The sequence below is a fragment of the Pongo pygmaeus genome, chromosome 10 (genome assembly GCF_028885625.2).
Source record: "Pongo pygmaeus isolate AG05252 chromosome 10, NHGRI_mPonPyg2-v2.0_pri, whole genome shotgun sequence".
NCBI lineage: Eukaryota > Metazoa > Chordata > Mammalia > Primates > Hominidae > Pongo > Pongo pygmaeus.
Window position 1 is genome coordinate 21,827,449 of NC_072383.2, and position 13,627 is coordinate 21,841,075.

Consider the following 13,627-nt stretch of genomic DNA (forward strand, 5'->3'; position numbering starts at 1 on the left):
GAATCTCTGCTCTACTACTCACATTGAGCAAGGCACTTATGTCTGCACTTCAGTTTGTCTGTAAAATGAGAAAAATAGTACCAAGTTCACCAGGACTGCTGTGAGAGTCAAGTGAGACATGCATATAAAGAACTTAGCATAGTGCTAGTTGGTAAACAGCAAGCATCTAATAAATGTCGATTCCCGTCCTTGCCTTCCATAGGAAGAAAGAATGCCTGAAAATGGAAAGGGGACAAAAAAGGAAGCTAAAAAGTCATCAGAGCTAAAGAAATTCTTAGACCAGCGGTGGACAAACTTCTTCTGTAAAGGGCCAGATGGTAGGTATCTTAGACTTTGCGGGTGCTACAGTCTCTGTAGCAACTACACAACTCCACTGCTGCAGCTCCAGACATCTGAAGACACTATGTGATGAACGCGAGTGGCTGTGTTCCAATAAAACTTTATTTACAAAAACAGGCAGCAGGCCAGATTCGGCCCATGGGCTACTGGCTAACTCCTGGTCTAAACTCTAATCTGCAAAAAGGTAAATGGCAACCCCATGGGGTACCTGAACAGGAACCCAAAGGGAAGTTCAGGCTTCCTGGACAGAGAGTGTCAGCCAATCAAAGTGTTCTCTCCCGGACAGGTGCACAAATGTCAGAAATGCAGCAGCCTGCACACCCACATTTAACACCCTGCTGGATCTCACTGCACAAGAGGCAGACCACAGCCAGGCACCGTGGCTCAAGCCTGTAATCCCAGCACTTTGGGAGGCCAAAGTGGGCGGATCGCTTGAAGTCAGGAGATCGAGACCATCCTGGCCAACATGGTGAAACCCCATCTCTACTAAAAATACAAAAACTAGCTGGGCGTGGTGGTGTGCGCCTGTAGTCCCAGTTACTCACGAGGCTGAGGCAGGAGAATTGCTTGAACCTTGGAGGCGGAGGCTGCAGAGCCAAGATCATGCCACTGCACTACATCCTTGGCGACAGAGCGAGACTCCAAAGAGACAAACCACAGTGTCTTCCACCATCTTGGAAGACCAGCAATGACACAGGAGGAGCCGGGGGAGATGAGACAGAAACAGAAAACAATGACTGGGGAGAAGAGTCAGGGTGTCCCAGCCCCACAACAGTGCAGCCTTTTAGCCGCCAGAGCTGAGAGCTTCATGTCACCCAGGGTGGCAGAGCAAATCCCAGGCCCAGGCTGCCAGGAACGCAGAAAGCACAAAAAAAGGTCCAAGTCAGATCTGTGAGTCACCCTGGTACACACACGCCCAGGGGAGAAGTGAAAGGGAATTTATCCAGATTCCCAAGGGAGATCAGAAATCAGAAAGTCCCTCCTTCAAAAAGCTTCCAGAACCATCCATGGCAAGAGAGCTCTTCCCAGGCTCCCAGAGGAAGCTCGATGGGTCAGGTGATCCCCACGCCAGCCAGGCAGCCCCAACCAGACTCTGTTTACCCTGAGCAATCCAAGGTCTGCAGCCACCCAGGTGAGGTGTGACTTGTTTTGTATAAATCCCAGTTCTAAAGAATGGCTCGGCCAGATGCGGTGGCTCACACCTGTAATCTCAACACTTTGGGAGGCCAAAGCGGGTGGATCACCCGAGGTCGGGAGTTCAAGAGTAGCCTGGCCAAGATGGTGAAGCCCCGTCTCTACTAAAAATACAAAAATTAGTCAAGCATGGTGATGGGCGCCTGTAATCCCGGCAACTCAGGAGGCTGAAGCAGAAGAATTGCTTGAACCCAGGAGGCAGGGTTGCAGTGGGCTGAGATCGTGCCACTGCATTCCAGCCTGGACAACAAGAGCAAGAATCCATCTAAAACAAACAAACCAAAGACAAAAAAGAATAGCCCAACATTTGACAAACAGGGACACTCGACTGCCACACTCTTACACACACTGATACGCAATACATACAACAGCCACTGACTCATGAGCCCCTCTCTTCTGTGTCAGGCACCAGCCAGGGATCCAAAATGGGGTGACCCCTGGGCTCAAGCGATCCTCTAGCCTTGGCCTTTCAAAGTGCTGGGATTACAGGCATGAGTCACCATTGCCTTTGTGAACTTTATACATATGCAAGCACACACAACACAAAGACACACACACACATACATGAACATAAACACACAAGCACACATTCACATATAAGCACATACACGCATATACATGCCTATGACTACCGAGACACACGAGCAAGCACATGCATGCATACATACACGTACACACAGATGCATAGGAATACATACACAGACGCGTGCACTTGCTCATTTCTCCAACCCAGCTCCTCTTTGGGCAAGGACATACCAACACGGAACTCCTCAGAACATACACTGGGACATGCATTTCTTTTTTCTTTTTTTTTTTGAGACAGAGTCTCATTCTGTCACCCTGGTTGGAGTGCAGTGGTGTGATCTCTGCTCACTGCAACCTCCACCTCCCAGGGTTAAGTGATTCTCCTGCCTCAGCCTCCTGACTAGCTGGGATTACAGGCATGCGCCACCACGCCTGGCTAATTTTTGTATTTTTAGCAGAGATGGCATTTCACCATGTTGTCTAAGCTGGTCTCGAACTCCTGAACTCAACTGATCTGCCTGCCTCAGCTTCCCAAAGTGCTGGCACTACAGGTGTGAGCCACCACGCCCGGCCTGGGACATAGGTTTCTAAAATCTCTTAGTTATCATCAACCTCCTCCTCCATACTGATGCCCACCAAGCCCTTTTGTCACCCACAAGGTGAGCCTCTGCCCCTCACAGAGGTTTAGACCAAACCCAACAGAACCACAGAGGTGAAAAGTGCTCCCACTGCAATCTGCCCAATACCAGCTGACTAGCCATGAATCAGCATTAAATAGGTGCTCCAAGGCCTCCCTGCCATACTCACAATAAAACCCAAACAGCTCATCTGGCTCACAAGGGGACTCTCCCACTTCTCAGGCACCCACTGTCTCTTAGCCTTCTCTGGCTCTGCTGGCTTTTCTTGCTGTTCTCTCCACACCTCCCCACCCCAGGGCCCTTGCACTTGTTCCCCTCTGCCTGGAACACTCTTCCTCCAGGTGTTTGCTCCACCCACTACCTCACCCCTCTAGGTCTCTGCTTACATGCAGTTTTCTGGTCAGGCCTTCCCAGATCTCTCTTATCAAAAGCTGCACATGAGCCTGGGCAACACAGCAAGATCCCATCTCTATTAAAAAAAATAAATAGTCCAGGCGTGGTGACTCACACCTGTAATCCCAGCACTTTGAGAGGCCAAGGCGAGAGGATCGCTTGAGCCCAGGGGTTTGAGACCAGCTTGGGCAACATAGTAATACCCCATCTCCCCATCTTTAATTATTAATTAATTAAAAGTAAGCCAAGTTGGGGAGCAGGTGGAGGGAGAGCATCAGGAGGAATAGCTAATGGAACCTGGGCTTGATTCTTAGATGATGGGTTGATCTGTGCAGCAAATCACCATGGCACACATCTACCTATGTAACAAAGTTGCACGTCCTGTATATGTACCCTGGAACTTAAAATAAAAGTTGAAGAAAGAAAAAAAATTAGCCAGGCATGGTGGTGTGTGCCTGTAATTCCAGCTACTCAGAAGGCTGAGGTAGGAAGATTGCTTGAGCCCAGGAGGTCAAGGCTACAGTGAGCCGAGACCACACCACTGCACTCCAGCCTAGGCAACAGAGCAAAACTCTGTCTCAAAAAAAGAAGAAAGAAAAGAATTAAGGGAAATTAATAAAGTGTTCCCTTTTGTTCTACTAGCAGAAACGGTGGCCATCTCTACACTCCTCACTGATAAGTTTCCATATTTACAGAATTTCTCTGAAACTGACAAAACAGACCAAGGGTCTCAAACTCAAATCCCTCAGGGGCCAGGCGCTTGCCACAAGTAAGGAAAGCATGCCAGTGTAATACAATAGTGAGTGGTGGGGACTCCAGCAACTCCTCAGCTCTGCCCTGTAGGATTATAAGCCTAATCTGTCAGAACTTCACTTTTCCAGAACATCTGGACAGCTAGAATTCATAAAAAATACCTGATTTGTAATTATCTGCTCACATTTTCCAAAATCACCATGCCAAGTGAGAAACCTACAGGCCTGGAAGATAGCAGTTCATCAACAACAAAGCAGATTCTCTCCTTCAGCTCCCCCAGTCACATCTAAGCCTCAGTTTTTCCATCTGTAAAGTAGGCGGGATGATACTCCCTGTATCAGGGGTTGAGGGAGGCTGGAACGAGATCCTGGATGGATCTAAGAAATGTTAGCTGGTACTGTGTCACGCATCTCTCTCACACTCACACACACACGCACACACACTTGTCTGTGGTCACACTTACAGGGTCGTGGATGGTTTCCGAGAACAGGGGTGAGCGATCTGAGAAACAGGACAAGACGAGCTGAATGAGTAAGAGGGAAAAGTAGACGTAGAAAGTGATGTCACGAAACAGGTCCACCTGGGCATCCTGCGTGGTGGGGAAGGAAGGAGGAAAAAGATCACATTCTGTGGCTGGGTGTGGTGGCTCATGCCTGTAATCCTAGCACTTTTGGAGGCCGAGACAGGCGGATCACCTGAGGTCAAGAGTTGGAGACCAGCCTGGTCAACATGGTGAAACCCCATCTCTACTGAAAATACAAAAATTAGGCAGATGTGGTGGCGGGCAACTGTAATCCCAGCTACTCAGGAGGCTGAGACAGGAGAATCACTTGAACCCAGGAGGCAGAGGCTGCAGTGAGCCAAAATCGCACCACTGCATTCCAGCCTGTGTGACAGAGCGAAACTCCATCTCGGGAAAAAAAAAACAAAAAAACAAGATCATATTCTGAGAGCAGGTGGCAGAAACCCAGAGGGCAAACGGCACCATGGAAGGTGCACCCACTCAGCCACAGGGACATCGCAGGCTCCTCAGGGGCTCCCAGCTCCCCACGGGATGTAACGGCAGAAAGCCGGCTCCATCACCGGTAGTCTCACTGCTCACCGCTGCCTGATGGGAGGAAGACAGGGCTTGGGAGTGAAACAAAGCTGTATCAAGGCCTGGCTCTCTCACACTGGCTGTGGGATCTTGTCAACTTATTTAACCTTTCTGTGCCTCAGTTTCCCCACCTATAAACCACCCGTGGTTCTTAACCAGGGGTGATTCTGCCTCCCAGGAAACATCTGGCAGTGTTGGGAAATCTTGTTTGTCGTAACTTGGGAGTGTTATGGCACCCAGTCAGGGGAAGCCAGGGACGCCCCTAAATGTCTATAAAGCACAGGACAGCCCCTACAACCAAGGAGTCTCCAATCCAAAATGTCGATTAGTGCTGAGGCTGAGAAATTCTGTCCAAGTCACTGCAAAAGGTCAGGAAGATTATTCGTGACACATACACAGTCCCCTGTGAGGCACTTTGAAAACATGAACTCAATCAGCATCAGCTGCTATCACTCATGATAGGTAATATGTAGGCACACAATAGTCAAATGTTCAGCTTCTTTTCCTTCCTTTGCCTCACGCCAGTCTCTAATTAGCTCCAAGACGGCAGGAACAGCAGGTTATTCTAAAAGCACACACTCCAGGTCAGGCGTGGTGGCTCATGCCTGTAATCCCAACACTCTGCGAGGCCGAGGCGGGTGGATCATGAGGTCAAGTGATCGAGACCATCCTGGCCAACATGGTGAAACCCTGTCTCTACTAAAAATACAAAAATTAGCTGGGCATGGTGGTGCGTGCCTGTGGTCCCAGCTACTTGGGAGGCTGAGGCAGGAGAATCGCTTGAACACAGGAGGTAGAAGTTACAGTGAGCCTAGATCATGCCACTGCACTCCAGCCTGGTGACACAGCAAGACTCCACCTCAACAACAACAGCAAAAAAAAAAAAAAAAAAGAAAAAAAAAAAAAGTGCACACTCCTCAGAATTCCTAGGAGCAGCACACGGCAGCCAATGTAAACAACTTCTCCAGCCAGAGCAGCAACTGATGGGACAAAGGTAATGTGAGGACAAGCCTAGGGTCCCCCAGGGGAACAGTCACTCTGCAAACACCATTCCCAGCTCAGCTCCATCCCAGCCTGGCAAAATTTGGAGCCGCCTGTCTTGCTGTTTCCTGCTGATGGGGCCAGCCTGGCATCGGCCCACAGCTCCGGCCCTTGGAGGTCCCATGGGAGCCCCTTGGAGCAACACAGACAACTCAGGCCCTGGGGAAAGGAGGTGCTAGAAAAAAGGCTGAGGCTGACTTAGTGAGGATTTGGTGGGGTAGGCAAGTCACCAAGGGATAAGCTAGGTGCATGTGGTACCCATCCCCTGGTTCCCATGGCAACACATGACTTCTACACAAGCCAGAGGGACCCAGCATCTCTCCCCCCTGGGCCACTGAAGGAAGATGAGGAACAAGACCGCCACTTACCTCTTTTAAGGCTGTCATAATTTTGGATCTCAGGATGGCTAGGGCACACAGTAGGGCTACCAGCCAGAAAGTGAGCATGATCCCTGAAGACTGAACCCCCTTCCTCCTCTCCAGCTGAATTAAAAAGGTAGCAAGCAGCTGAGGAGAGAAGCACATGACAGGAGTTGTTGGTTATTTTATTTTATTTTATTTTTTTGAGACAGAGTTTCATTCTTGTCACCCAGGCTAGAGTGCAGTGGCCCAATCTCAGCTCACTGCAACCTCCGCCTCCCAGGTTCAAGTGATTCTCCTGCCTCAGCCTCCCAAGTAGCTGGGACTACAGGAGCCCGCCACCACGCCTAGCTAATTTTTGTATTTTTAGTAGAGACAGGGTTTCACCATGTTGGCCAGGCTGGTCTCAAACTCCTGACCTCGGGTGATCCACTTGCCTTGGCCTCCCAAGGTGCTGGGATTACAGGTGTGAGCCACTGCTCCCAGCCACATTATTTCTTAATGGACCACGTAATAAGTATTTCGGACTTCATGGGCCATAGACTCTACATCAAAACTACTCAGCTTTGCCACTGCAGTGTCAAAGTGGCAACAGACAAGATGTAAATGAATGGACATGCCTTCATGCCAATAAAACTTTATTTAAAAGAACAGGCAGAGTACCCGGAATGAAAAACAAAACCTACTTGCCCTGATGCTCAACGTTCCCAGGGTCAGCCTCTGCCCCATCGCCCCTGCTCTCCACCTCGGCCATCTCTGCTCCAGCCACACAGAACTCTCAAGTTTTCCCTGTGACCCCCAGGACTTTACATGTGCTTTTCTCCCCAGCTGGTCCTCTGCCCTCAGCCCCTTAAGCTTTTTAATAACCTGCTCATTCTCAGGCTTCAGCTCCACCATCCCTCCCTCAGAGAAGCCTGGCTATCCCCCAGACCAAAGCAAGCTCCCCTACCTTCACCCTCACACAGCATTCTGCAGACATTTAAACACTTTCTGTCTTTTTGAGGAATCATTTATTTAATGTCTGTTTGCACAGCTAGACTATATGCTTGTGTCTCCAACACTTGATACAGAGTAGGGATAAAAAATTTAAAAAAAAAAAAGAAAAAATCAGCTGGGTGCAGTGGCTCATGCCTGTAATCCCAGCACTTTGGGAGGCCAAGGCGGGCACTTGAGGTCAGGAGTTTGAGACCAGCCTGGCCAACATGGTGAAACCCTGTCTGTACTAAAAATACAAAAATTAGCCAGGCGTGGTGGTGTGAGCCTTTAGTCACAGCTAGCTGGGAAGCTGAGGCAGGAGAATCACTTGAACCTGGAAGGCGGAGGCTACAGTGAGCTGAGATTGCGCCACTGCATTCCAGCCTGGGCAACAGAGTGAGACTCCATCTTAAAGGAAAAAAAAAAAATATATATATATATATATATGTGCTGGCTGCATCCTGTCCCATATTCCCAGTGCCTGCATACTCTGGTTCCCTGGGATATAGTCAGAATGTTTCTGACACATTCACAGCTGAGCTGGTCCTCCATTCCATCCCAGAGATCTCAGGTGGATAAAGAGAGGCTGAGGATCTCATAGGCCAGTTCACCTCTTGGCCAGCCCAGCTCAGAGTCCCCTGAGGGGTCAAAAGCCCCAACCCTCAGACTATCACCCCCGTTTCCCCCAGGGTGACAGAGGCATAAATGAACGATCAAAAGACCAGGAACGGCCAGGCACAGTGGCTCACGCCTGTAATACCAGCACTTTGGGAGGCCGAGGCACGTGGATCACCTGAGGTCAGGAGTTTGAGACCAGCCTGGCCAACATGGTGAAACCCTGTCTTTACTAAAAATACAAAAATTAGCCAGGTTTGGTGGTGCGTGCCTGTAATCCCAGTTATTGGGGAGGCTGAGGCAGGAGAATCACTTGAACCTGGTAGTCAGAGGTTGCAGTGCGCCAAGATCGCGCCATTGCGCACCAGCCTGAGAAAAAAGAGCGAAACTCTGCCTCAAAGGAAAAAAAAAAAAGACCAGGAACAAGGAAAGTTAAGGGAGGACGACCTACTCAAGTCAAAACAGCTGACCACATATGGTGGCTCATGCCTGTAATCCCACCACTTTAGGAGGCCAAGGGAGGGGGATCACTTGGGCCCGGGAGTTTAAGACTAGCCTGGGCAACATGGAAAGACCCTGTCTCTTTTATAGTGAAATTGGAAAAAAAAAAAAAAAAAAAAAAAAAAATCCACTCTAATACCCCGCTGCCAGACGCGGAGCCCAAGACCCGAATTCAGGACAAAGCAAAGCCCTTTACTCTCTCATTCCCTCCATGCATTTATGGAACGCTTACTGCATGCCAGGCACAGGGCCAGGCTCTGAGGACACAAAGGGGAATCAAACCCAGCAGGAGAGCCAGGCATGAAGCAGAGAGAGCCCCACAGGTGCCAGGCCACACGCTGGGGCCTAGACTGGAAGCTGGCCCTACCACTTACTGACCAGGTGACCTTGGGCCAGTCCTTCTCCTCTCTGTACCAGTTTGTTTATCTTATTTACAATGTAAAAGGGTTAATAAATAAAGGGATTAGGACAGTTCCTGGCAGACAGTGGACAGCACATATGTGTGCTATATAGAATCATGGTCTGGGCCAGGCATGGTGGCTCACACCTATATCTTAGCAGTTTGGGGGGCCCAGGCAGGAGGATCACTTGAGACAAGGAGTTTGAGGCCAGCCTGGGCAACATAGGGAGACCCTGTCTCTACAAAAATAACAAATTGGCCGGGGGTGGTGGCTCATGCCTGTAATCCCAGCACTTTGGGGGGCCTAGGTGGGTGGATCACCTGAGGTCGGGAGTTCGAGACCAGCCTGGCCAAAATGGTGAAATCCCGTCTCTACTAAAAATACAAAATTAGCCGGGCATGGTGGCGCATGCCTGTAATCCCAGCTTCTCGGAAGGCTGAGGCAGAATTGAGGCCTCGCTTCAATTCAGGAGGCGGAGGTTGCGGCAACTCAAGATCACGCCATTACATTCCAGCCTGGGCAACGAGCGAAACTCCATCTCGGGGGGAAAAATAAAAAAATAAAAAAATAAAAAATAAATTTAGATGGGCATGTTGGTGCATGTCTACACTCCCAGCTACTTGGGAGGCTGAGGCAGAAGGATCATTTGAGCCCAGGAGTTCAAGCCTGCAGTGAGCTGTGATCTCACGCCAGTGAAGTCCAGCCTGGGCAACAGAATATGACTCTGACTCTAAAATTTAAAAAATGAAAAATTAATTCAGAAAAATAAAGATTCATGGTCCTTGGCAATCTGGCTCCACGTTGTCTTTCCTGACCCCTCTGTCACATCCACTCTATCCCCTCAACCTTCACACCGTGTTCCTTCACCGAACACCTTGTCCTCCCTGCCTGCATAGTCCCCTTAACCTTCCACCCCTCCCTGGACACGCTGTTCACCCTGCTCAGAATGTCCTGCCTTAAACTTGTTCTTTCCCTTTTTTTTTTCTTTTTTGAGATGAGGTCTCACTCTGTCCCCCAGACTGGAGCACAGTGGCGTGATCTCGGCTTACTGCAGCCTCCACTTCCCGGGTTCAAGCAATTCTCCTGCCTCAGCCTCTTGAGTAGCTAGGACTACAGGCGTGTGCCACCACGCCAGCTAATTTTTTTATTTTTAGTAGAGATGGGGTTTTGCCATGTTGGCTACACTGGTCTCAAACTCCCAACCTCAAGTGATTCTCCCGCCTCAGCCTCCCAAAGTGCTGGGATTACAGGCATGAGCCACCATGCCCAGCCTCCCCCCTCTTTTTACAATACTCAAGGACTACACTCTCCAAGAACTCTCTGATCAGGGCTCAGAAGCTGCAGGTTGCAGGAGCTAAAAGCATGGTGTCTGGGGTCCCACCCCTGACTCAGCTGCACATTAGCGGTGTGACCTTGAGCAGTACACTTAACCTCTCTGTGCCTTGTTTCCTCACCTGTAAGATGGGAACAAAGCAGTACCCATCTCACAGGGTTGTTGTGAAGATTCAATGAATCTTCACACACACGTGAAAACACCAAGAATACTGCCAGGTACATACATAGTAAGTGCTCAATACATGTCAGCTGTAATTAATAGTTGTTTCCTTGTCTCTATCACTAAGTTGTGTATCCCCCTGGGACAGAGCAGTTTCCTATTTAGCTTAGCAACCCACCCCCTGCACCAGATAGTGAAAACTCAAGGCCATTAGACCCCAGGCAGTTAGTATATAAGTGACCAAAGTAGCCAATACAAGAGCAAAGTATGGCAAACACAACAAAAGGTGGCAACTGCCACTCAGAATCAGTGGCAGGGAAGACAATAGGGCATGGTGGGGACTGTGGCAAACTGGACAACACATGCCCCATCCAAAGACTGCAGCTGGGGCTGGGAACAGTGGCTCATGCTTATAATGCCAGTGCTCTGGAAGGATCACTTGAGGCCAGGAGTTTAAGACCAGCCTAGATAACACGGTGAGATCCCATTTCTACAGAAAATTTTAAAATTAGCCAAAATAAGCTGGGCATGGTGACACACATCTGTAGTTCCAACTACTCATAAGTCTGAGGTAGGAGGATTGCTTGAGGCCAGAAGTTTGAGGCTGCAGTGAACTATGATGGTACCACTGCACTCTAGCCTGGATGAAAGCGAGATCTCATCTCTTAAAAAAAAAAAAAAAAAAAAAAAAAAGGCTACATTTATATCCCAGCTCCAGCTGATCACTGCCTTAAAAAACTATGATTCCAGTCTTACGAGTTACTACTTTTGGTCTCCACTGAGCCCAGCAGATGGCCCAGGGGTCACAGCCAGCTCCTACTTACCATGGTGACGCTGAAGAGAGTTGGGCTGACCAGAAACACTGGGGCCAGGAATATGCCCCGACTTCTTTCCCAGAAAGAGTAGAAGAGGTCTGCCCAGCAGACGATCCACAGCAAAAATCCCAAGGCCTGGAAGAGAAGCACATACATATTCTACAACAGACAGCCCTGGAACCTCCTCCAGGGCCTGCACAAACAGCTCAGCCCCAGGGATAGGGGAACCAGCCAGCCTTCAAATGATCAGCCACAGTCCTAGGACATGGCACATATCCTCTGGGATAAGGACAAGTCCTCGGTAGGGTGAGCTGGCATCCAGGCCGGCACGTGATGGTCTGTAACCAGCTTGCTACACCCCACTACCTCCAACAGGACTGTTTGTCTGGTCACCATGCTCCCCGGTGCCTGAACACTCAAGAGCTCAGCTCACAGCTCATCTCTAGCTGCAACTCCGGCGCACTGCACAAGAAAGCCCTCCATGACAACCATTCATTCAACCAGTACTTACTGAGGGCCCTCTATGGGTGGGATACGTTTCAAGGTGCATCCATTCTCAAATGATTCAGAAAAAATAAATTATAGCATGCGTATAGAGAGAGAGAGAGCAAAAGCTCATGATAAAACAAATGTAGCAAAAGATTAAAAAATCAGTGAATACAGGCCGGATTCACGCCTGTAATACCAGCACTTTGGGAGGCCGAGGCAGGAGGATCACTGGAAGCCAGGAGTTTGACAACAGCCTGGGCAACAAGGCGAGACCCTGTCTCTACAAAAAATTGTTTTAAATTAGCCAGGCATGGTGGTATACGCCTGCAGTCCCAGCTACCAGCTACTCAAAAAGCTGAAGCAGGAGGATGACTTGAACCAGGAGTTCGAGCTTGCAGTATGCTGTGATCATACCACTGCACTCCAGCCTGGGCAAAAGAGCAAGACCCTGTGTCAAAAAAAAAAAAAAAACAGGAAACAGTGACTATGAGTGATGGATAGAGAAAATCAGGCAGCAGTTCCTGGTATCATTATCTCAACTTTTTTTTTTTTTTTTTTTGAGAAGGAGTCTCACTCTGTTGCACAGGCTAGAGTGCAGTGGCATGATCTCAGTTCGCTGCAACCTCTGCCTCCCAGGTTCAAGGGATCCTCCCACCTCAGCCTCCCAAGTAGCTAAGATTACAGGCACATGCCACCACACCCAGCTCATTTTTGTATTTTTAGTAGAGACAGGGTTCACCATGTTGGTCAGGCTGGTCTCAAACTCCTGTGATCTGCCCGCCTTGGCCTCCCAAAGTGCTGGGATTACAGGCGTGAGCCACCACGCCTGGCCCATTATTGCAATTTTCCTATAGCTTTAAATTATTTCAAAATAAAAGCCAACTTAAAAAAAAAATTAGGGGCCAGGCATGGTGGTTCACACCTGTAATCCCAGTACTTTGGGAGACCAAGGCAGGAGGACTGCTTGAGGCCAGGTGTTCAAGACCAGCCTGGGCAACACAGCAAGACCCCCCTCTCTATAAAAAATAAATTAAAAATTGGCCAGAAAAAATCTATATACATATATTTAATTAAATAAAAAGGAGATCGCCTCAGTAAGAGGGGAAGAGCTGATAATCTCCCAGTAATGCCTTGAGAACAATCCTATCATTACTGTTGCATAAACAGGGAAACTGAGGCTTGGGGAGGTTAAAAAATTTGCTCAAGGCCAAATACTAAGTGGCAGAGCCAAGATTTGTACCCACGTTTGTCTCCAGAGCTCCAGTTTTCACCTCCCACATTATTCTTCTGCCTTCTAGAAGAAGGAACTTAGGGCCAACTAAGTAGAAGAGAAATGTCAGTTCTCACCAACCACCACTCCCCGTCCAGGTGCACCTTCCCACCCCCCACAATGAAACCCCCCGGTGACTTACAGTTTTGGTTTTGTTGAGAAGTGTCATCTGAATGTAGCCCCGGTCATGTCGGGAGAGACAGAGGAAGTAGAAGGGGAAACAGGCCCAGAGGTAAAAACAAGGCACCCACATGAGGACTGTGCTCTGAAAGCACTTGGTGAAGTCGGGGTTGCTGGTATACCACGTGACATTCCAGTCCTGCGAACACAAACACAGGCGAGGGGTCAGCAGGACACACCCCAGAGGACAGCAGCTCGCCTGGAGCATGAAACCAGCTGCCATGGGGTTTGAAGAAACAGACAAGGCTCCTATATATCCAAGGACCTCTCAGGATGAACACGCAAACTCAAAAGATCAGTAGCCAGAAATACTAAGAAATGAGGAACAAGGGATAAAGGTACGTGGTGTCTTCTGCACTCCCACCTGAGCAACAGAGACCCTGTCTCAAAATAAATAAATACAAATAAAGCTCTCTTAACAGGAGCATACAGGTCAGGTGCAGTGGCTCATGCCTGTAATCCCAGCACTTTGGGAGGCCAAGTGGGCAGACCACTTTAGGCCGGGAGTTCGAGACCAGCCTAGGCAAGATAGTGAGATGCTGCCTCTA

At 49.1% G+C, this 13,627-nt stretch overlaps 1 protein-coding gene across 1 annotated transcript in view; it reads right to left on the minus strand.

The window, feature by feature from the left end:
- LOC129009443 (multidrug resistance-associated protein 1-like) overlaps nt 1-13,627 on the minus strand; it is a 100,043-nt gene that overhangs the window by 28,003 nt on the left and 58,413 nt on the right. Inside the window, exons 3-6 of the mRNA XM_063647227.1 lie at nt 13,042-13,218; nt 11,150-11,275; nt 6,348-6,485; nt 4,306-4,431 (exon numbers count right to left, since the gene is read on the minus strand). Coding sequence (XP_063503297.1) covers nt 4,306-4,431; nt 6,348-6,485; nt 11,150-11,275; nt 13,042-13,218 — 567 coding nt within the window. The remainder of the gene's footprint in view (nt 1-4,305; nt 4,432-6,347; nt 6,486-11,149; nt 11,276-13,041; nt 13,219-13,627) is intronic.